Source organism: Parasteatoda tepidariorum, chromosome 6 (genome assembly GCF_043381705.1).
Source record: "Parasteatoda tepidariorum isolate YZ-2023 chromosome 6, CAS_Ptep_4.0, whole genome shotgun sequence".
NCBI classification, from domain to species: Eukaryota; Metazoa; Arthropoda; class Arachnida; order Araneae; family Theridiidae; genus Parasteatoda; species Parasteatoda tepidariorum.
Window position 1 is genome coordinate 72,497,861 of NC_092209.1, and position 24,180 is coordinate 72,522,040.

General features: G+C 31.3%; 1 protein-coding gene across 1 annotated transcript in view; it reads left to right on the forward strand.

Annotated features, from left to right (window-relative positions):
- Positions 1 to 24,180, forward strand: part of LOC107454107 (methylcytosine dioxygenase TET) — a 66,601-nt gene that overhangs the window by 40,255 nt on the left and 2,166 nt on the right. The window contains exons 3-8 of the mRNA XM_071181846.1: positions 11,776 to 11,917; positions 14,343 to 14,431; positions 15,113 to 15,254; positions 17,668 to 17,789; positions 18,961 to 19,164; positions 21,141 to 21,284. Coding sequence (XP_071037947.1) covers positions 11,776 to 11,917; positions 14,343 to 14,431; positions 15,113 to 15,254; positions 17,668 to 17,789; positions 18,961 to 19,164; positions 21,141 to 21,284 — 843 coding nt within the window. The remainder of the gene's footprint in view (positions 1 to 11,775; positions 11,918 to 14,342; positions 14,432 to 15,112; positions 15,255 to 17,667; positions 17,790 to 18,960; positions 19,165 to 21,140; positions 21,285 to 24,180) is intronic.

Below are 24,180 nucleotides of genomic sequence, written 5' to 3' on the forward strand. Positions count from 1 at the left end.
TACCTAGATGAGAACAAACCTTTTTAAGTATTTTTAACTAATAACCGATAAAAATATTAGAAAATTGTCATGCATTTGGTACTTAAGCTAATAAATTGAAATACTTTTAAAGTACAGTATGCTACTTAATAGTTAAACAAAGTACAGTGAGATAAGTTAAGATCTTAACATTCTAAGACTCGAGCAAAAGCTTATTTCAAATTTACATTCAGATATTTATTTTAATTTTTTAGTGGCTGTTAAAATGGTAAGTCCAAATTAATCGAATATTTTTGCATTTTACTTTTACTCTTCGCCAGCTTTCTTGGATTGCTTTTTTCGACGTCTTCCTTTTTTTCCTTTTTTTTCCCTTGGACTTCTTTGATTTTTTTCCTTTCGATTTCTTGGAACGACGTTTTTTCTGTTCGGAGATCTTATTGTTCACACCAAGATTCTTCAATGATCCAACTCTTTTCGAGGCTTGAAACAACTGCCATGGATTTTGCACTACCCAAGTAGCACAGGGATATTGTAAGAGCTTTAGTCTACATCGATCGACATTGTCAATATTGGCGAAAATCGACATTGTGTGTACGATATTGTACGATTCCCGTCGATTTCACATTAAAAGTCTGTTTGTAAAACTTTTCATTTCAAACTTTATTGTGTTCTTAAATCAAAATTAGTCATTTAAAAGACAAAAAATGACGTCAAATTGTTAAAATTCCAAAAAATAAATTTAAAATATAAATTTAGAGATATCCGAAATGCTGAGAGATATCGATCGACGTTCCCCAACGTTTTTACAATATCGAACAATATTGATTCGCGATATTGAATATACGTTATAAAAGGGGTCCATTTTTATATAGTACAATGTTTCGCTACGATATTGTACAACGTTCAATGCTCAAAGTTTTTACGATATCGTTTCTGTGGATTGTACTACTTGGGTAGCCTGAGAATTCCGATTCTGATTACGAAAAATTTTCCATCTTAAAAATTTTTAAGACTTGATAAGTCTGCGATAGTAATGATTGATTATTTATTAGAGTAAAAATTTAGAATGGAACGACAGCAAAACTTGAAAGGATTTAATTTGATATGAGTTCTACGATTATCTCGTGATATTAGATACGTGTGGTTTCATGGCGCGTTAAATTTAGACTGTTGCCCACATAATTTTGCAAAATATTTCTAAGAATAAAATTACTTCTTTTAATGAAGGCTTAACTAGATCTTTAACTTAAGTATTATTCAAAACTAGTGGGCTGCGCCCCCTGCTCGCTGACGCTCGCCAACCCCCGAAAATTGCTACGCAATCTTATAAAGTTTACTTCGCAAACCAAGCTCGCTTCGCTCGCTACTAACTTAGATACATTGCAAATTCACAAAATTCTAAGAATTCAAAACAATCATTCAAATCCATATAACGACTTTTTTTTTTTTAAATTTACATCTTTTTAGTAAATACTAAGTCAGTAAAATAAATTTGAATTCAAATAAATGACATGTAATTCGTTAAACCTATTAGAAATGTGCTATAGTATAAAATCTTAAGATAAAATTTCTAAAACTGATATCTCTTTAAAAAGGTTAAAATTTTGGCTATAATTAAGTCTATTAAAAATTTAAATAAGAGAAATTGCAATGGAAAAACCCTGCATAAACAAAACATTGAATTTCGGAAGAAATCTCGTTTGGTGAGAATGCTCTCTCTTGTCAAAAAATACAAAATAAACTGACCTCAAATAAAACTCCAAGGACTTCGAATCAAATAATTAAGGAAACTACTATCACGTTTAATATAAAAGGAAGATTTATTAACTAAACAATAAAATTACAGCATCGCAGTTCCAAAAAACAAATCTCACACTCACTCAAAAAAACAATTTACATTCTAAATAGTCACCATAGCAACCACAAAACTCTTCTCGTTACCATCTATAAACTGATATATAATAAATAAATTATTTAACAAAAAATACGATGCGCATAAGCACATAATATTTTACACTCTGGTTATTTCAGTTTCCGTTTTTAAAAGCGCTATATGTTGAGCCACCTCACCATGTGACATTCTTAGCCGCAATGATTGGTCGATTTTCTAGCGTTGCCATTCGGGGAGTTGTAATGAGGCTCTTTTTTATCGCCGTGTAAGAGAAATATATATATAGATTCAGCCTTGTTTATGATTAAATTTCGCGTCTGCTGAACTTAGAAGCATGGAGATGTCCAAAGCAGAGACTGAACTATATCACTGAGTGGAGAAATTAATCAGTAGTTGTTTGCATTGCTCCATTCTTATTGGATGATTCATATTCACATAATAGAAAGGTGTACTTATTGGTTGCTATCTGTAATTCATTGTAGAGCCCCTGAATTCGAGCATAGTATAGAAGCCTTTACTGATTGATCAGTAATATATTTTCAATGGATAAGTGACGTCAGCTTAAGCATCTCTATATAATAGCTTAATAAGCTCATTTGTAAGCTTGACACTATGTGTTACATCTGTTGAATTATTCCTTTATTCATATAATGTCAACCTGTATTCATATTAAATTTCATCAGAAAATCTGCCATCTAGTTCTGGAGATAATCAACCAAATCTGAAAAATCTCCTAATTTTGAAAAGCAGTGCTTATACAGATTTATTATGTGCGGCAGTGTTAAACATAGTGAAAAGAGATGTAAGGTACATGTACAGTGTGTATAATTAAAAAAAACTGAACACCCTGATTAACTTCGGATCTAATGCTCGGATTTTCACATACACTGGTGTGCAAAAATAAAAGAACAAAGTGGTTTTTCGAATACAAAACAAATGAAATAAAATAAAAATATGACCACCGAAGCCGACGTCTTCAGGGGGTACNAGACTGCCTTGAGAATGTAAGTTTGAACAGCTGTGTTGAAAATCGATAAAAATCATAGCATAGGATACTTAAAATGTAAGAATATGGGAAAGTAAACAATTTGCAAAATTGAAAAAATTTAATCCACAGAAACAATAAGGAACTTTATTGAAATACAGGCTTAAAACACAATTGTACAAATGACCAAAGAGTCAATGTTACACGAGATAGGCAAGGAAATTCTAGCCTTTAGTGTATAGGAATATGATCACCTCTGACTGCTATGCAGGATTGACATCGTCTGCCCATGCTTAGAACCAGGTTGTTAAGAAGCTCTTAAGGAATTGCTGCCCATTCCTGTTGTAGTGCTAATCGCATCTGCGGAATTGGTGCTGGCGGCTGGGGACATGTTGCCAAGCGCCTCCCTAGAGATTCCCACACGGGTTCCATCGGATTAAAATCCGGGGACCTCGCCGGTCATTCCTTGCGTGCTTCTTGCGTTGCTTCTTCACTCTCCAACACCTCTGTGACAATGAAGTGTAGCATTATCGTCCATGAAGATGAACTCAGAACCAACAGCACCTCTAAAAAAGACGCACATGAGGAAGTAGAGCCTTGGTACAATAGCGGGCACCAGTGACTAAACCACCTTGGAATATGTATAGATCAGTACGAGTACCAAATATGTTACAGCCCCGTACAAAAACTCCGCCTCTTCCAAATCAGTCTCTTTCGATGATGTTTGAGGGGTTATTGCGTGTTCCTCGCTCTCTCTACATGTGTGTGCTTCCAAAATCACTGGTCAAACTAAATCTGCTCTCATCCGTTAAGAGTACTCGATCCCATTGTGCATATGTCCAGTTGTTTGTGTTCTCGGCACCACATTAAACGGCGTCTCCATTGAATTGGCGTTAATGGAACACACCGTACTGCCCGTAGTGCAAACAGGTCACCCTTGTTCAGTCTCTTGACCACTGTAAATCGCGATATCGGGCTTGTACTTCGTACGGGCGGATACTTTGCTGTGTGTGCTGAGCGATTTCTTCTGCTGTCAGCCGTCGTTCTAACCTGTGGGACTATATTCCGGTCGTCCGCTTCCGTGATTGTGCGAGGATGATCTCTACTAAACCGCCGGATAGCTGTCCCTGTCCTCTGAAATGGGTTCCAAGCTCTTGAAACGATACTGTGGGTGATACCGGACTCCGCAGTCACACTTCGACCTTCTCGCAACTTCACAATGATTCGACCTCGCGTAAATTCATCCAGATGTCGTCCTCTGTGTTGTCTGTTGGCCATATTACACCGTGACAAAATATTCACTTCGTTTGAACTGATGTATACTGTGCAATCCCATTCACATAAATTCACCTCCAGCGCGTTTTATTTCCTTACGACACCCTCTCCGGTGCGTCATGATGCATATATGCGAATTTTCTACCTTACCGTGATTGTTCTCCTCAATGACCTATAACTGCCTGCCTTGTTGTTATGCTAGTTTTTCAACTTCGTCCTGTATTTTTGCACACCAGTGTACTAGAACTCAATCTTCAGGAATAGAGAACCCAATCTTAAATAGTTTAACTGATTAACGCAGACGATAATTTAAGTTATAAAATCAGACTCAAAAACGCTTTTTCTCTGTATAAACATATCTTTTATTAAACGAATTCGAATTCTTGACATTCAAAATAAGGTAGGTCGCAGCTATCTGAAAAATATGGTCCCAATGATTAAATCGAGAGAGTGGTCAGAAGCCTGGAGATCTGAATATTAATTTTACCTTTTGCGTATTTTACCATGTATCAAGATAGAACTTTTTAACGAATCGTAAAATTGTTGCAACTAACTTTTATGTTCTATTATCCGAGGGTAATTTCACGCAAAAAATAATTATTCATAATTGTTCTTTTTAATAATTTAATTATGGTCGAAAAATTTTGAATGACAAGGTATAAAAATTTTTACGTCAAAATAAAGAATATAGTGGGCAATCGAACGCAGTCGGTAAAATAACTTTTAAAAAGTCGTACAAAATTTAATGTCATATATAAGATATAGATTTATAATAATTGACAAAAATTACATTCAAACTGGACTAAAAATTGCTGTTTCATCGAAATTTAATAATCTGCTGATTAATTTGAAATATTCAGCAGATCTCAAAATTAACGGTGGTCCAAGACCACTGAAATATGACTTGGACCAGCATGCAATAGCTGCCAGTGGTCATAATTGGGTATAATATGAAAAAAACACAACTACTTCCACTTCGAAAATTTTACTAGGAATAACATTAACCTTTTAGTTTAATTAATAAACTGAGTTTTAAATATGTTTACTAAATTCATAAATTTAGATAAAACAACAAAATAAATTATTTCAAAAAGAATTAGACTAATACAATTGCAACCTGGCGAGTAGCGACTTGTAACAACATGCTTCGCTTAATGTTTATTTGTTGCTAGAAATCAGGTTCGCAGAAAATGCTGTTTACTAGTTAAATTTAGTTGGAATAACACGACCTGTGACGTAGTTTATAGTATACCCAATTAATTTCATATCATAATTGATTTTCGGTTTCGTGTTTTAGTCAGTATTTTTGTCTCTAATTAGTAATATATTTCATCATAATTGGGAACATTATACATAATTGGTAACATTATACATTCTCGCATTCTTTATTGTAATTTTTCATTAAAATTTATTTTATTATAAGAAAAAAACCTAACAGAAACTTGTAAACGGACCAATGAAAATGAATGCAGACTAGCAATTTCTTTCAGTCACTGGGGTCTTAGCTTTTTTAATTTCTACTCCTGTTCAGTTTAGTACGAGAGTCACTCTGAAATCTTTGAGATACAACTAGGTTTTTAAATTTACACTTACAAAATTTTAGGTGTGTTCAAAGTAGTTCCCTCCAGTATCAATGCCCTTTTGTAGTCGAATTTTCCACGGATTAAATGCCTCAAGCCATTCATTTCTTGGAATAGATGAAAAAAATGCATTTATAGCCACATCAATCTCTTCTTCTAAATGAAAACGACGTCCACGTAAGTTCTTTTTTAGATTAAAGAATAACCAAATGTCACACATGACTGGATCAGGTGAATACGGCGGATGTTCTATCACTTTAATTTGTTTTTGTTTAAGAAACTGAACTATTAATCCGGCTGTATGTGAAGATGCATTGTCATGGTGAAGCATTAGTCCCCTAACATTCACTTCTTGTAGAATTTCTGGAAGACATTTAGTGGTATACCAGTTTGCTGTTACATCACTGTTACAGAAAGCGGCATACATCACTTTTTTCAGTGCGCGTTGTCTTTTCAGCATTGTCGGCGTGGGATCATCTTCAAAGACACATACTTTGCTTTCTTGACGCGTTGGAACGTTAAAAAACGGTATTTACACGTTTCCCAAGTTACAATTTTAGAAATGATGCTGTGGCCACCATCATTTAGCAATTTAAGAGTTTCTTTACTGATTCTGACACGCTCCTCTTTTTGATGCTCAGTTAGATTATGGGGAACCCAACGGCAAACTACTTTTTTCATATGTAATTCTTCATGAATAATTTTGTGTATGGCTGCGGATCCAATGTTAAGTTCCTTCTGTATAATTTGATAGGTACAGCGATTATCATCCTTTAACATTTTTCGTATGGCAGACACATTATCCGGGTTTACTGCCGACGGCGGCTTTCCTGTGCGTTCTTCAACCTGAAGAAAATTGCAACCTCTGCTAAATTCTTTAAACCATCTGAATACAGTAGCACGAGCTGGAGATTCATCACCAAATACTAATTGCAACCGTTGAACGCATTCTTCTTGATTTAATCCTGCTTTAAAATCGTAGAAAATCGTAGCGCGAAAATGTTCTCGCGTCAACTTCATTTTCTCTTCTGTTTAAAATTTATTCTACGCTAAACAAGTTGAAGTAAGTCAGTAAAAAATCGTCTGCTGTGTTAAAATACTTTGTATTTTAAAATTAAAAAGTTATTTTTATTTTGTAAATTTTCGTCTACGCGTATCTCAAAAATTTCAGAGTAACCCTCGTACTTGCCGAATATTTGTACCTGTAATTTAAAGATAACTATAAGCAATTACTATTATTTTATTCTATTACAATCAATTATTATTCTCATCAATCATTCTTCGCTTAATTATATAACAGTATTAATATTATAATTAAGTTATTGTCCTCATCGGATTTCCTAGAATTTCCATAATTGCATATTAAACCACTAATTAACCCCAGTCTTTAGTTTCTCATAAAATCACTGGCATCGCCGCGTCGTCGTCTTTTCTGTCAAACAGCCAAAATTGTTCTCTCACAAGCTGTTTGGATTGAAGCCGCTGTAGTAATTACATTTTAGCTATTTATTCTTTTACGCCATCCAACAATAAATAAACCCCCCTCTTACTCAAGTAGTGAGTTAATTTTAAAGGAAGGGACCAGTACAATTCTTCACTCTTAAATATAGACATGTTCTGTCATTAGAGTATGTCCTACTTCACTTGAAGTTATTGCAGTCATGACCTACAATATATTAGAGAAAGAACAGCAAAAAAAATGTACTTCATTGTAGTTAACCTTTAACGAAAAAAAAGAATTGTTTATGCGTGAGAGCTTGATCGATGAACTATGCCAAAATGACGTAATATTTTTCGATACTGTTTGAGCTCATAATGACGTCAAGTCTATGTAATAAAAGCGTTTCATTTAAACTATCGGGGAGAGTCGGGTAGCCCCGCCCACTTAAGGAGTATTGCTTATATTTCTGTATAATATTGAGTAATAATCACTATTTTTGTATGTTTTAATTGTTTTATCATCTAATTAAATAATGCAAAAGGAATAAACCAAAAAAAAAGAATAGTTTAACTTAAAAAAATAGAAATTTAAAAAAACATGTTTTTTAGCTCTTTTCAAGATGTTTCGGGTAGCCCCGCCCAGTTACAAAAATTATGTTTTTTGACTGTTTTTTCAGGTGTAAATGAAAATGACCAATGTATTGACAATAGATAAACCTCATTTATCATTTTTATCACAAAATTATTTTATTTATTACATATTTATATACTTTTAGTGAATTTTATCATTTAATAACAATATTTGTTGCTAAAAATGGATATAAGATTCAAATTTGAAGCAATAAAATAATAATCTTTGCAACCGTACATTTATCGACGAAATAAAATTGGGCGGTGATACCCGACATTCATGTGAGCGGGGCTACCCGAAATCCAATTTTTTTGTAAATTTGTAATTACTCGAACAATTTTTCACATATAAACTTCTTTCTTTGTGCAAATTAAACTTAAGACTACATACTTTAATGCTGTATGTATAGAAAAAATAATTTTTGTAGTATTAAAATGAAGTTTAATCGAAACATTCAACCAATTTTTCTTAATTTCATGACTACTGTATTCAAATTTTCAAAACTATTGATTACCATGTTAACAGCTGCATAAATACTTGAAACTTTGAAAAGAAATTTTTTTTAATATAACAATTAATGTCCGATCGCCCATTGACTTGAAAAAATAATCTATACGTATGAAATTGACAGTGGGCGGGGCTACCCGACTCTCCCCTAAATTTAGAATTTTTCGTTAAAAATTAAAGAAATAGAACAAGTTTTAACCTATGAAAGAACATCCAATTTCTATTAAAATCTGTAATAATACTTTTTTATATAATTAAGAAATACTGCGTAACTTAAAATGATATAATTTTTAAAAGAAATTACTTTATTGTAAAACTTACCTGCTATGTGATATCTATTACTTACTTTTTTTTAAAAAAAGAATTTAATACTGTGGTCAACAGCACCCTTTGTGGATCCGCGATGTAGTCTTATGATTTAGTATAAATAAATGACGCCAATATATGATTCCGTTTTTCACAGTACATCAACGTTTTTCGGTACTATTATATATGGAATCTTCATAGATTCAAAGTCAATAAAAAGACGAACCTCATAACTATAAATAAAGCACTCCAATATTTCATACTGTCTCTTAGAATCTTACAATATATAGTGAAGATCCTTTAACGATATTTTTATATGTGAAAACAGAACCATCCTTGCCCTAAGTCAAGCCCTAGTGACAAATTGAAGCTCACCCAGCTTCAGATCGATGTGTACTAGCTAGGTCTGGTAAGAAAAGGCGTGCTGGTCGCAATGTTGGTCACATTTCTACAATCATGTCGTTGGTCCCGAAATTGTGGAACTTAAACAACTATGGCACCCTGGCTCACAACAGGCTGTTGCGGGAATGCTTTACTTTGTATATATAAAACCAAAACATAGAAACGAACTCAATGTAGAAGTGAAACTTTAAATAATTTTTCTTCTTTTTAGCCTCTTATAATTTTCTATAGATTAACCCTTATAATTATTCCCATTCAAAGCAGTTACTTATCATTCTGGAAAGAAAGGAAGCTAACTTAAAATTGAACAAGATTCATTTAGAGGTATTATTTCAAACTTTTCCGTTACTATGACTACCGAACGTTTTTATTCCGTTTATCAAACTTCATATATAATGGTGCTTGATTTTAAGACTTTATTTGATTATCTCTGTTCTTGTTGAAATACCGAGTCTTAAAACTCTTTTCCTACCTTGCTTGATTTGTGCTTTGATGTTTGCTGAAGCTGAGTAAGCTTTAAAAAAAATGAGCAGGAATAAGATTTAATAAACTGAGTTTACTCACTTTTAAATGAGACATTAATGTAGTGTCATTTCATATTTTTTAGACTTCCTTTAAAATTTGACAAGCAGTGTTTAATACTTTCCGCTACAAAGACGCTCGTTTATTTCGCGTCTTTGATTTTAAAAAAAATGATATCTTATAAAGTTCTTTAATATAGAAAGTGTACCGATTACGAGTAATGAATGAACAGAATGAATGAATGACATGAATGAATGAAATGAGGGAAAAAATAAAACGAATTAATGAAACATGAGGAACTAATTAACTGGTACATAAGAGAATCGGCTAATTGTTAAATTTACGAACTAATTTGTAATATTTTTAACGTTTTTTCTCATTTATTATTTTTTTTTACCGATTCAACCGAACAATTAGATTGATGTAGTTGTTGTTTTTTTATGCCAAAATTAAAACATTTACTTCGTTTCTGATCAAAATCAGTTCAATCCATAATATTTTCTTAATATGAAAAATTTAATTTCTTTTAATGACGAAACATTAGAAAACTTTTACTCAATTTCATTTATTTGGGGGACCGGAAAGTAATGTCGTTTCGGTGCATTTGATATTTGTTATCAAGATTTTATTTTTAATCAATAATGTATTCACCCTCGTTAGCAACAACCTTTCAATGCCAGATAGAAAATGAATCGAAAAAATGAACTGGTTTTTAAAACTAACGATACGAATTCCGCGTCCGGCTTGCACCGACCACATTGTTGACGTGAAATATCTACCGTGGTAGACGGATCATGGGTCAGAGTCCCCTTGCCATCAAGCTAACCGTGGGAGGTTCTTGTGGTATTTCTCTCCATGTAACGCAAATGCGGGTTAGTTCCGTCAAAAAGTCCTTCACGAAGGCAAATTTCTTCCAATACTTGATCAAGGAGTTCCCTTGTCTTCCGTATTGAGTTCAAAATTATAAGGCTAAGTAGTTAAGTAGTCACAGTTAAAGTTTAAAGTACATGGTATTTCGTAATTACCGTTCTTGATATATATTTTTAGAATTTTTGTAAAATATGAAGTAATAAAATATTCATATTTTGATTGTTGGAGGTGGCAAGGAAATAAAAGGCGAATATTGGAGACATCACCGAGTTTCATTAGACAATAAAACTGATTTTGATATGGTACAGTGCGCAAAAAAAAAAAGATACCACGCAGAATATCTTTTGTTCTAATGATCGGATTTTCACGAACTATGTATCTATCTTAATGATTTCTGGGGCGACCTCAAATATGCTAAATAATTAGTGCAAACTATTAATCAAGTTACGAAATCTGAAACAAGAACATACTTTCTCTGAAAAAAAAATTTTTTTCTTCATATTTGCATTCCTGATCCTTAAAATAAGAGGGTTAGGCAAAATTTAATGAATTTGATCATAATTTGGGGGAGAAGAAGCTATATACATTTGTCAATAGTCCCAAAAAACGGCCAAGCACTGTCTCTTCTGCAAATGGAGTAAATTAAGGTAACCATAAACTAATTCAAGAGAGCAAGACTTAATTTGTCTCCGTTGCTAAGCAACCAAGTTGGGGGAAAAAGAAAAAAAAAAAAGAATGAAATAAAAACTGAAGATTTTTCAATATTTTTTGATAGCTCGGTGGTGACAGATTTATTAATTAATAGTTTTAGTTATTTTTTATATTTTTTATATCCGTCGTTGAACAGCCGACCCGATTTTTGGGTTTACAACTAGTAATGCTCAACTCCATAGCCTTGTAATTTTGAACCCAATCCAGATGACAAGGGAACTACTCTTGGATCGAGTATTGGGAAAAATTTGTCTTTTTGGAGGACGTTTTGATGGAGCTAACCCGCATTTGCGTTACATGGAGAGGAAGACCACGGGAACCTCACACAATTAGCCTGACGGCAAGGGGACTCTAACCCATGATCCGTCTACCACTAAGGATATTTCACGTCAACACTGTGGTCGGTGCAAGCCGGATGAGGAATTCGTATCGACTGGGATTCGAACCCGGTTCGCCTCATTGGAAAGCGAACGCTCTTTCCCCTGAGCCATCGCGGCTCTAATTTTAGTTATTAGAGAAATATCTGTTTCTAGGCAACAGACATTTTAAGCCGAAATTAAATGGCCCCTGTGTAGAAATATAAAAGCATATAAAGCTAAGTAGGGTGCACACATGTTGTTTTATTATATTCATATTCTGTGAAAATGAAGCATTTGTTTTATTAATATTGATTTAGGATCAAGCACTGCAAATCGCTCAGAGTGTGGGAAGTGCATTTTCAGGATTGTCCCTGCAAACTGACAGACAGACCAACCTTTATAATTCCACAGATTTTCTCGAAAGTACCCAAAACTCTGTCGTGGAGACAAATATCGAAGGTAAGTTCAAAATAAGTATGNTTCCACCAACTCAACCAAACAATTAGCTTGATATCCATGTTTTTTTTTCCATGCCAAAATTATGACATCTAATACAATTTTGATCAAAATCAGTTCAATTCATAATACTTTCCTGATATAAAAAATTTAATTTTTTTAACGACGAAATATTAAAAAAACTTATACTCAAATTCATTTATTTGGATGACAAATATTTTTTAGTTACTCTAATCATACAAAAATAACTTTTTTACAATAATGTTAGCGCTCAGTTTTCATAGTACTCTAACATGGTTCTCTTGTTTCAGAGAGTCGGAAAAAAATTAGAACAAAACTGAAGAGCCTATGAAAATAGGTTGTATTTTTTATGTTGTGTGTGAATCTAAAATTTCGTCCTTTTCATGTGCACTAATTCAAAAAAATATTGTTGGCTGTTCGAAAGATTACAATAGGAAAATAATCTAATACTTTCAAAATAATAGGAAAATGCTGACTTCAACTACCTCTTTAATTTTTAAAATTTATATGTAAGGTATTTTGAATCCAAATTTATGGTTGTCTTTGACTAATTGAAAAATTCCGCTTTTTGCAAACTACCAATGTCATTTTGAAAAGCCCCTATAAGGTTTTTTGCAATAAGCCTAATAAGCCTCAGTTCAGAATAAATGCTTCAAGATTATTAATTCTCTAAATATAAATAATTCAAGTATAACTACTACCAATATATATACAAGATTTAACCTATTACCATTTCGCCATAATGTATTTTTTCGTATTTTACTTTATTTTCACAACAATAAATTAATATGCAAATTAAAAACTAATGTGTCTGAAAGGAGACCAACTGAAATATATGAGATTCCCCACTTTATAAAACAAATTTCACGAAAACAATTTTTTTACTTAGCACCTAAATTATATAATAAATTACCATTCCATTTGCAAAACATCCAAATATATTCTTCCTTTTTTAAGCGTGCTTTATTTCAATTTGTGATGAACATTGACGATTTAGATCTCTATTTTTCCCTTTAAAGGAAGCATTTGATTTTTTATACCAGTCTTGTGCCAATCCAAATGAATTTCTTATGTTACCTTTTGTTATTTTTTTATATAGTTCCATGTATTTTTTTTCTATTATTACAGTGTTCAACAATATGTGATGTCTTATGATGAGCAAAATAATTTATGATTGTAATATCCCCCTCCCTTTTTTTTAAAAAATTTCTATTTTAAATTTATTGTATTACTTTTCTTTGTCGCCTGGGCAGGATTTTCCTCTTGACGACGAATATATATTCTTTGTATTTATGTGTTTGTTTTTGTTCCCAATAAAGTTAGATTAGTTTTTGTTGGGGAAAAAAATGACATCCTCAGTTTTCAAAAAGCTGGATTTTTCCAATTAGCCGAGGACATCCCTATTAGCAGTTACACTAATGCAGAATCGGCAAACCTCGCTCGCACACACTCAATTCGAATACAAGTCACTTTTGAATCGCAGCAATATCACGTTTTGTCCACGAGTCACGGTTTGGCTACCTTTACTCTTATGTAAGAAATATTTAAACAGGAAATGTGACTTCAGTAATCCGAAACAATTTAAGAACTCCTTTATAATTCTTTAGCCACCACTGAAAATGATTTGTTGCGGAAATTATTAGTATGTGTGAAAAAAAAACTTTAAAAATTGGATACCTGCAAATGACGTAGTGTGGGCATCTCGATCCTGATTGGTTGTTGAAACGTAGCTTTGTTTACGTTAGCAACTGTTTTTTCCCGATCTATTGTGAGTAAGCTAAGCAGGCCAAGTATCAATTCTCTTAAGTGTCATATTCTATATACTTTCACAAAGACTTGCACGTAAAACTAATATGTAAACATAAGAAAACTAATTATGAATCGAAGTTGCCATGTACACAAAATAAAAATATGTATATTGGTTACTATGAAATACATAAACAAATAATAAATCTATGTTAAGTAAAATACGTAGACGAAAAAGAATTAAATTTTAACGAATTCCGTATGCGATACGGCATTGTAATTTATTAAATTCACGTTAATTAACACTCTAACTTATGTGGAGAAAATTAGATCGATTTTAACACGCCATTTTTCTTATAAATGATAGCTGGCGCTGACGTCATAGGTCACATGTGTGGATACCCGTGATCTTCTTGAAGCGCAAGCGTGTGAAAAATAAATAAGTAAACATATTTAAAAAAATGTAATTAAATGTGGATAAAGACAATTGTTTAATTCCCAGCAGCACTTAAAAAATTCATCCCACAATATACAATTTTAAATAATTAGAACTGGTGATTTATGTCACAGTTAAAGTTTAAAATACATGGTATTTTGTAATCACCGTTCTTGATATATATTTTTAGATTATTTGTAATTGATGAGATTTGATTCTTTGTAGTTATGATTGTTGAAGGTTACAAGGAAATAAAGGGCGAATATTGGAGACATCACCGAGTTTCATTAGACAATCAAACTGGTTTTGATATGGTACAGTGAGCAAAAAAAAGATATCACGCAGAGTAACTTTCGTTCTAATGATCGGATTTTCACGAACTAAGTGTCAATCTGAATGGTTTCTGGGGTGACCTCAAATATGCTAAATAATTAGTGCTAATTATTAGTCAAGTTACGAAATCTGAAACAAGAACATACTTTCTCTGAATAAACATTTTTTTTTTTTGCATATTTACATTCCTGATCCTTAACATAGGAGGGTTAGGCAAAATTTAAAAAATTTGATCATAATTTTGGGGGCTAAGAAGCTACAAACATACATTTGTAAATAGTCCCAAAAAAACGGCCAAGCACTGTCTCTTCCGAAAACGGACTAAATAAATGTAACCATGAACCAATTCAAGAGAGCAAGACCTAATTTGTCTCAGTTGCTAAGCAACCAAGTTGGGAAAAATAAAAAAAGAATGACATAAAAACAGAAGATTTTTCAGTATTTGTTGATTACTCGGTGGTGACAGATTTATTAATTAATAGTTTTAGTTATTATAGAATTATCTCAGTTTCTAGGCAACAGACATTTTTAGCCAAAATTAAATGGCCCCTGTGTTAAAATATAGAAGCATATAAAGCTAAGTAGGGTGCACACATGTTGTTTTATTATATGTATTCATATTCTGTGAAAATGAAGCATTTGTTTTATTAATATTGATTTAGGATCAAGCACTGCAAATCGCTCAGAGTGTGGGAAGTGCATTTTCAGGATTGTCCCTGCAAACTGACAGACAGACCAACCTTTATAATTCCACAGATTTTCTCGAAAGTACCCAAAACTCTGTCGTGGAGACAAATATCGAAGGTAAGTTCAAAATAAGTATGACATTTACATTTAAGAAGTAGCACCAATTCAAGGATATTACTGTTCACTTAACCCCTTAACCATCGGTTAATTTTCAAAAAACGGTCATAAAAGTGCCTATTTTGCCTGTCATCTAGTTTAAAATAAACTAACTATTTACAATTACCTTAAAAATATCCTGGTACTGCCATCTGGTGTGTAAAGGGAGAAATATAATGTTTTCCGGACAAAAGAAATGAATTAGTTTTATTGTTATTGACGAGTGACAACTTCACTCTCCAGCCGGGAAATTTCACGGGAGCGAGAAATAGAGAGCGAAACCTCACCCCGTCATTTTCACGGGAGCTAGAAGGAAGGGGTTAAACGGTATTTGAGATTCTATGTCAATGTAGTGTTAAGATAACAAGCTACATAACTCATTATTGAAACATTTGACTTATAACTGAACAATTTCTTGATAAAGATCTTTTTTTGATGTAGGGAACAAACAGAAATGAAAAGGAAATTATTGAAAACACCTCCCGCTTTTATTAGGCAAACAAACTGGTTTTAATGTTTTTCATCCCTCCTTCCTTACTAGTAATTCCTTAAGAGCCTTTGTTTCTTTCTCGCTGAAATATATATCTGCAACCAAACCATTAATTTGTATACATTTTTTACTTAATTTGAGTTGATATTTTTTTTAAATTTGACTTCTTTTAATTTTTTTACCTTCTTTTTTAAGTTGTCTTAAAATATACGTTAGGGATACATTTACGCCAAACTCTATATATAGATCAGGGTTCGCAAAATATTGTTTAGGAGCAAAAAACCTATCAAAATTTGTCGAAACATTATCGAGGAAGGCGAGGCCCAAAGCATCAAAACCTGCTTGATAGCAGTTGGAAACAGCGAAGAGATAAAATGCAGTTATTGAAAACGCTTTCAAGTAACATTTAAAAATAAAACTTTACGGATTCTTTTAAATTCCTTTTTGGTTTGAAGTGGATTTTTTTTTTTGCGCACGGAGGCAAAACAGCTTTTTTGATAACTACCTCATTTGCTAAATAGTTTTTTTTCTTCTTTTTTCAAAAATCTAAGTTCAAGGCGAACTATATTAATTTTTGAATTTTTACAACTAAGCAATTTCTTAGTTTATTGATGAAATAAAGAATATACATTTTGATCGTTAATATAAAAACTTCGTTTCTCGTGTTTGACTGAGGAAAAAAATTGTTTTTTCCTGTTTAAAAGAATTTTGATGTGATAGGTTTAAAATTAAAGAATAAACGTAAATTTAAAAACAAAAATTAAGTCAAAGTTTTAAAGCAAAAAAATTTTTTTTTCATAAGTGAAAAAAAAATTCCAGTTTGAAAAAAAATCCCAATTTGAACTTCTACCCAAAATCAATTATAACCAATTAACAGGATGTAACATTTCTTTCATATTTCAATTTTTTCCTCTTTTTTAAATGATTTACTGACAGAGCCATCTGTTGAGGACGATTCACAATAAGTTATTTACTTTTGTATGCCAGATTCAGCCTTTAAGGTTTGCTGATGTAAAATTTACATCACACTTTAATTGTATCAAAGGGCTAAATTTCTTTAATCGAAAAGTTCAATTTTTCATAATATGTTTGCTAAAAATCAACATTCTTATAAATCATCTCAGCTTATAAGGAATCGTCTTTGGGTTAATAACACGTTATAGCGAAAAAGAATTACCTATCTAGATTTCTTTAAAAAAAAAAAAGATTTTATTGCTTAATTGGAAATTGGAGTTGCACAAGATCAAGTTAATTCCATAAAAATTTACTGAGTTATGCAACATTAATGTGGAGATTTTTATGGTAGTGAGAAATGAAAACTATTTTCTCAAAAAAACATTTTTTATAAAGTTAAAAACAAAAATTTCTCACTTACTTTACCTATTTTTTTAATGCTTAATATTATTTTAGTGCTTAATCTTTCAATTTTCCTTTCTTATTTAAACTCTTATTTATTAACCACTTTAAGAGTAAAAATTAGGTATCTCAATTCACATGATCATTTATTTAGTAAACAATTTTTTGATCGAACGATTAAGTACTGGTTTCCGAATTAAATTATGAAACAACTTTTGGATTTATCAATGCTTTTTCTGGCAACAGGAGTTTGTCAACGAAAATTCCATTTCTAAATCATTTTACTTCAAAAGCAACCATTCTAAATAAACCTCTTTTATTTAGTGTTTTTTTTTTTATAAATAAATTTTATTCACAGACTTTTTTTATTGATACATATGAGATATTTTTCAAGAAAAAAAAAGTTCCAATTAAAAATATAACTTCCAATTAAAATAAATGAATCGTCTTTTTTTATTGTTATTTGTTTGTATATGAATATAAAAGAAACATAATTATAAATATATTTAACAGATGAATTTTTTATAGAGTTTCCAGAGAATAATTCATCTTTTCAAAGTAAAAGGAGTCATCTTAGTCCCTTAAAACTTTCTTTTGGTGACCAAGACTTTTTAGAACGAGACTTGATCATGCGCTGCCCAACCATTGAAGTAAGTTTTTTTTCTCAATAGTTTATTTCTTTGGTAACTGAATTAAAAGCAAAAAAAACAGGAGTATGTCTTGCAAGAATCATAGTAAATGTACAGTGCTGCAATTAAAAAAATATATGAAAATAATAAAAGAGCCAACTAATGATCTAACAATCAGATTTTTATCGTATCAATTAAAAATAAAGACAAACCTAAATGGTCCACCAGTTTCTTAATTATTTAAGCTGAAAGAATTGGTTTAGACATAATAGGTTTTACTATGGTGCCAAGTATTAATCAAAATTAATAAAATAAATAGAAATAAAAATATATTAAGATAATTGAGAACAAAATAAATTATATCTTCAATAACTTTTTGAGAGTATAAAAAATAATTTATTTTTAACTGTTACATTTTGGTTATACATAAAAAATGAATAAATAATACTACTATGTGTATTAATAATACTATAATTTCATTCTTTTCTTTTTACTAACTATGGAAGAAATTGAGTTTTTTATTTTGGATAGTAAGCTCAATTTTATTAAATGCATCATAATCGACAAAGAAAAATTATAACAATTTGGAATTGATTGAAGGGCCGTGATAATACCAACAAGATTTCCTAATTACTCCAATGAAGTTTATTGCTTTTTACATCGGCATCATAAACCCATTTTATTGCATATTCTAGCTGTACACTAAATTTTTAGACGAACTAAGTCTCCCCTTTCCTTAAAAAAAAAATGGTGGTTGTTTGTCAAAATATGAGAATTCGAATTCAAACAAAAAAGGTAATTCGAAAGAAAAAAAAAGCAAGAAAACTTTAATTTTTTAAGTAATGTGAATTCAGTGTTAAGAAATTGTAATTGCAGACTCCACGGTAATACGCCACCTGAATCTACTACATACCAATTACGATCGATCCAGAAATATATTTTGTTTTGGGTAACAAAACTAGATTTTCAAAATTAAGAATTTTTTATGTTCTACTGTTATAAGAATTTTTTATGTTCTACTGTTATAAGAATTTTTAATGTTCTAACGGAAATTAATTATTTTCTTGTATTAATTAGAGCATAATTAATAATATTTGGTATTAGTTATTACTTGTATTTTCGCACGAGTAAATTAAGTTGCTTTTTTAAAACGCTCTTGTCAGAGTTAAACATATTTATTCTTTCATTTCAGCCCAATGAGCATACATCTGCACATAATAGCATTCCAACGATAGAACTATTAGAAGAGAAGTACCCCAGCAGTGCCCAGCACCAAATACAACTTCTGAAGTATCAATTGGACCAACAATGTCAGCAGACACGGATGGCACTCTATCAAGTACAACTCTTGACGGACCAAATGGAGGCTGAATGTGCTGCTAGACACAAAGCACAAGTAAATGCTTTAATAGAAGCTACTATACTGTAAGCAAATAGAATAGGAATCTCAAACGATTTTTCGCCTCCATATTTTCGGACACCGCAATAACGGAGAAATCACATGACCTTGTGACTCCTATTCTATTTTCAAACAATATAACATGCATTTCATTAATAAAACTATTGTAAGGAAATTCTTTATAGAAGAATAATATAATAAAGAAAAAAATTAAAATGATGAGCAAAAGATAATAAATTTATGTTTATAGGTTAGTAATTTCTTTAATTTTTTTCTTTAATATTTTTTTTGTGTGTAGAATAGTATGAACTAAGCAAATATTCAGAATTCAACTGTAATATTCATGACTCTTCATTGAACTTTATTAGACAATATTTAGGCGATTGTGCAAACAATGCAATACTCATTAAATGCAATCCTATTACTATTGTGTAAGATTTGATTGTTTTGTATAAGCACTTATCTTTTATGATACACGATGACATTACATAAATGGAATGAAATTAAAGTTTGCTTACTGATTATCTTCCTAAAATCCTCGAATTTTTACCTGCATTTTTTTTTCAAATGGTATGATTATTTTTAATGACATTTATTTTATTATTTTATAAGAGCAATCAGAGTTTCGTTGAGTAATATTTCATATTATTCTATTGATATTAAGTAAAATTAAGTTGATTTAAAGGTCTTACCTTAAATAATGTATACAGTGCGCCACAAAAAAAAATAAATAACAGGGATACACTGAATAATTTTTAATCTGATGCTGCTAATCGGATCTTCATGTTCTAGGACTTAATCTTAACTGTTCGAGAGGGTAACCTCAATTATGCTAATTAATTAGTGTAGACGATATTTTTAAGTTAAGAAATCAGACACAAAAACGTACTTTCCTTAAATAAACATACCTTTTTTTCGACGGATTCAGATTTCTGACCCCCAAATTATAGGGGGTAGCCACAATCTGGGAAATGTCGTCTAGGATGGTACTAAATATACGACTTTTTTAAAGTTCAATTTCTCAGGAACTATTCGATTGATTATGCTCAAATTTTGTATTTTGTCACGTAAAATTACAAACTTTAAAATGATGTGAAAAATTATCTACCTTACAATTCAAAATTTTTTCGAGAATTATATAAAATAATAAATATTTAGTAAAATTCTTTTCTTGTATGGAATTATCTTTGGATAAAAAAATTTTATAATTGTGTGTACAATTCAGCTCCCTTAAAAAGTTCTCGAGATATGGCGAAATACGCAAAAAGCAAAATTAACATTAAGGAGGCCAAACTTTGGATCGCTCTCCTGACCAAACTATATCCCAGATTGCGGCTACTCCATGAACTTCGAGGGTCAGAGATCCGAATCCTTTGAAAAAAAGAGTATGTTTATTCGGAAAAAAGTACGTTTTTGTGTCTGATTTTGTAACTTGAAATATCGTCCACATTAATTATCATATTTGAGGTTACCCCGTCGAACCATTAAGATTGAATCCTAGAACGAGGAAATACGATCATTAGATCAAAAGTTATTCAAGGTGTTTTTTTTTTGGAACACTGTATATATTATTTAAAGTAAGACCTTTTTTACTTAATATCAATAAGATAATATCAGATATTAATTATTCAATAAAACTATGATTGCTCTTATACAATAATAAAATTAATGTATATTTTATTTATTAAAAGTAATAAAACCATTTGGGAAAAAATGCGTCCAAAAATTTGATGATTTTAAAAAGATACATTATTTAATAAGCATAAATAAATAGTTAAATTAGTGGAAAATTGAAGTTATGATGTCTGCGAGTATAATAAGAGTTGTTTTGAAAAAAAAGACTTATTGCCAAACTGCTTTTAATATCATTTATCTGACTAATTACTTTAACTGTAGAAGTACAATTATTCAGTATACAATTTTTTTACAATTTGAAATAATATAGGTTTCTCTTTTTGCAAAATAAACTGTAGGAACAAAATAATCAACTAATGCTCCAGAATCAAGATCTACTGAAGCATATAGAAAAGTTGTTTCAACAAATCGAAGAACTAGAAAAGCATATCCATTTCTTGGAGTTAGATAAGAAATCAAAAATTCCACAATTAGAAACTCAGGTAAGTGATAATATTAATAATTGAACTATATAGTAGAAAATTTTAAGTAAAAATTTTCTTAAATTTAAGAAAAAAGGAAGAAAAAAAAACTTTTTTGCAATGTATAGAAACATTAGGAAGCTGTCTGCTTACAAAATGTTTTTCAGTTAAAGACTACATCGTGTCAATACTAGAGAGAATAAAGAAAAAATAAGCCTCCAGACAACTATAAGTTTTATACTCGAAATTAGATTATTTTCAAAATGTATTTTCCCCATGAAGCTCTTCAATTTGAAATTATTATTTTTTTTTCAGTTATTGATTTAGAAAAGTTAAAAACGTTATTTACTGAATTTATTTTTATTTTTTTATTGTTTACATGAAAGTACTAATATTTTTGTTGTTAATAATTTTTTTTTGATAAAGCCGCGGTTTTAGTAGAAATCAAACCAAACGTCACATGAAGAATGCATACAAGTTAACATTAACGTAACGTACTTATATATTCAGAGAACATGCATGCGTTAAAATAAGAAATTTAAAAAAAAAATTTTAATAAAATTTTTTGAATTAAAAAAATTTGCAGAAAAAAAAAAATCTCAAACTTTCCAACAAGCTATGGATACGTTATAAATCGACTTAGTAGCTACAGCTATATTAACAAAAGTGGTGTCTAAGTATAATAAAGTGGCTACGTGCTACAAAACGACGAGATTACTTAATGAGCCACTTGGTGGGAAACTGTGGATTCAGCGTTTCTATTTCGATAACGGTATAAAATTATAGAAAAAATAAATAACCAAGTTGTTAGGTCATCAATTTTGAACAAAACAAAAAAAAATGTAGATAATATTGCTAAAAACAAAACAGGATAACAGGTTTGCTCATTATTGCCGAAACCGAGGAGTGTTGAAACAATCTATAAAATAAAATAAAAATAATAATTACCATTGGATACTTCTATTTTCAAAGCCTAAGAAAGACTTCAACATCAAAAGAAAGTTACCCTAGTGATAAATATTGTTTTTCTTTCAAAAACCGCTTTGACTAATCACAATATCGGAAATTGCGAATTTCAAAAAAATGTGCATTTTAGGTCATTTGTTTTTAGTATGTACAATAACAGCTGTGTGTGTACTTATAAGCTTTCTAATTTACTTTTTTTATGTATACCGTTTTCTAGGAAATATGTTAACTCTACAGTCTGTGTTACTGGCCTCGTCTTCTAGCACACAGCAGCTTTTAGTAAAGAATCTTTTACGTTATAACAAAATTCAATTTTATACTTGATCCTATTGCTTCATAATTTCTTCGCTATTGTTTCAAATGACTTTTAAAACATAAGCTATTTAATTTTCAGTTAAAAACTATTGTAAACAATCTTTAAAATAACAATACAGCCAATCAATTTACATTTAAGAGATACTAACATACATATGCAATATCAGGCTGGGATAGCCTGTTTAGTAAGTAGGACGTTGGTCTCGCGTCCGTGAGAACGCGAGTTCGAATCCCGAAGGATTCCCGGGTATTAAATGGTGACTGGTATATGTTAAATCTGTCGGGGTCACCAAGTCCTCAAAGTTCCCATAACAAATCAATACCTCTGGCGGAACTGAATTGGAGATTGGTCGCTCTCTGGTTCGGGTCAAAATTACGATCTGTATATGAATGGAGAATGATTGGGTCCTCCCTGTAAAACGGACTGTGACGTGTGTGTGGCTGAAGTCGTATTCTTGGCTATATATAGCGCCACTTAAAAACAATAAACGCACCCTCTGCTTTAAAACTTAGCTTGATTTCCCAAGCAGTCTTGCTGGTATCGCCACGCATTATCAATTGATATTTNTCCGAAAATTTCATTGATTTAAGGTGACCACTTCGAAAGCGGGCAAGAATAGTTTGTTCCTGTCTATTAAAACCTTGGGCCAGGGAGCCTCCAGGTTGAGAATACTGACACCATGGGTATCAGTGTTCTCGACTTGGAGTGTTGGGTAGTAAGTAGTACTATATTTCCTTGTCGAATTTTTTGACTAATTATGAAAATTTATTAACCTTAAAAAGAGAGAGTAAATTGGAGAACTTTATAAGAGGGGCAAAGCTCTTAAAAACAAACCAAATGTTTGTTTCTTATTAGTTACAAACTACAGTAATTATGGCAACAACAAAAAAACTTTTTGTACCACTTGGACATCACCTTATACTTATATTTCCCCCGTCTTTATACGTAAAATGTTTTTAGGAGATAAAGTACGATTCAAAGGAGCTCTGAATAAATAATATACTTGAATTTAAAAATCGAAATATCAACAGAAAATAAATTTAAAAACATTGCTTTCCTTATAACGATTACACTGGGGAACAAATTTTTTGCTACATTTGTAGAAATACTTGATCTTGCCTAATTCAGGTAAAGGGATTTTAAATCTAAGACTAGTTTTCCTTTTAAAAGCTACTGATTTTTTTTAAATGACACTTTTAGTTTATATTTAATCAAAATGAATAAGTTTAAAAACTTTATATATAACAGGGGATCATCTAAATGTTGTGAAAAACTCCTATGGGAGTTAGGGCACATCATCAGGATTAAAATTAAATAGAAACACGTGTCCAGAATAATCGTCGTATGTGGCTTGGTGCACTCCCTTATTATGACATGATTAGAAGCACAGCAAGAAACAGTTCATAGTAGGGAAACGTACGACGATTATTCTTGGTGCATCTTCCTATACAACTTTAATTCTGATGATGCACCCTAACTGCCCTAGAAGTTTGTTGGAACATTTAACCAAACCCTGTTATTTATAACGTTTTTAAACGAGCACATTTCAACAAAAAATCGACACACATTGTCAGTTTTAATAAAAACACTATTGCTTGTGGAGAGAAACCGATTGCAGATTCGAAATACAGCGAT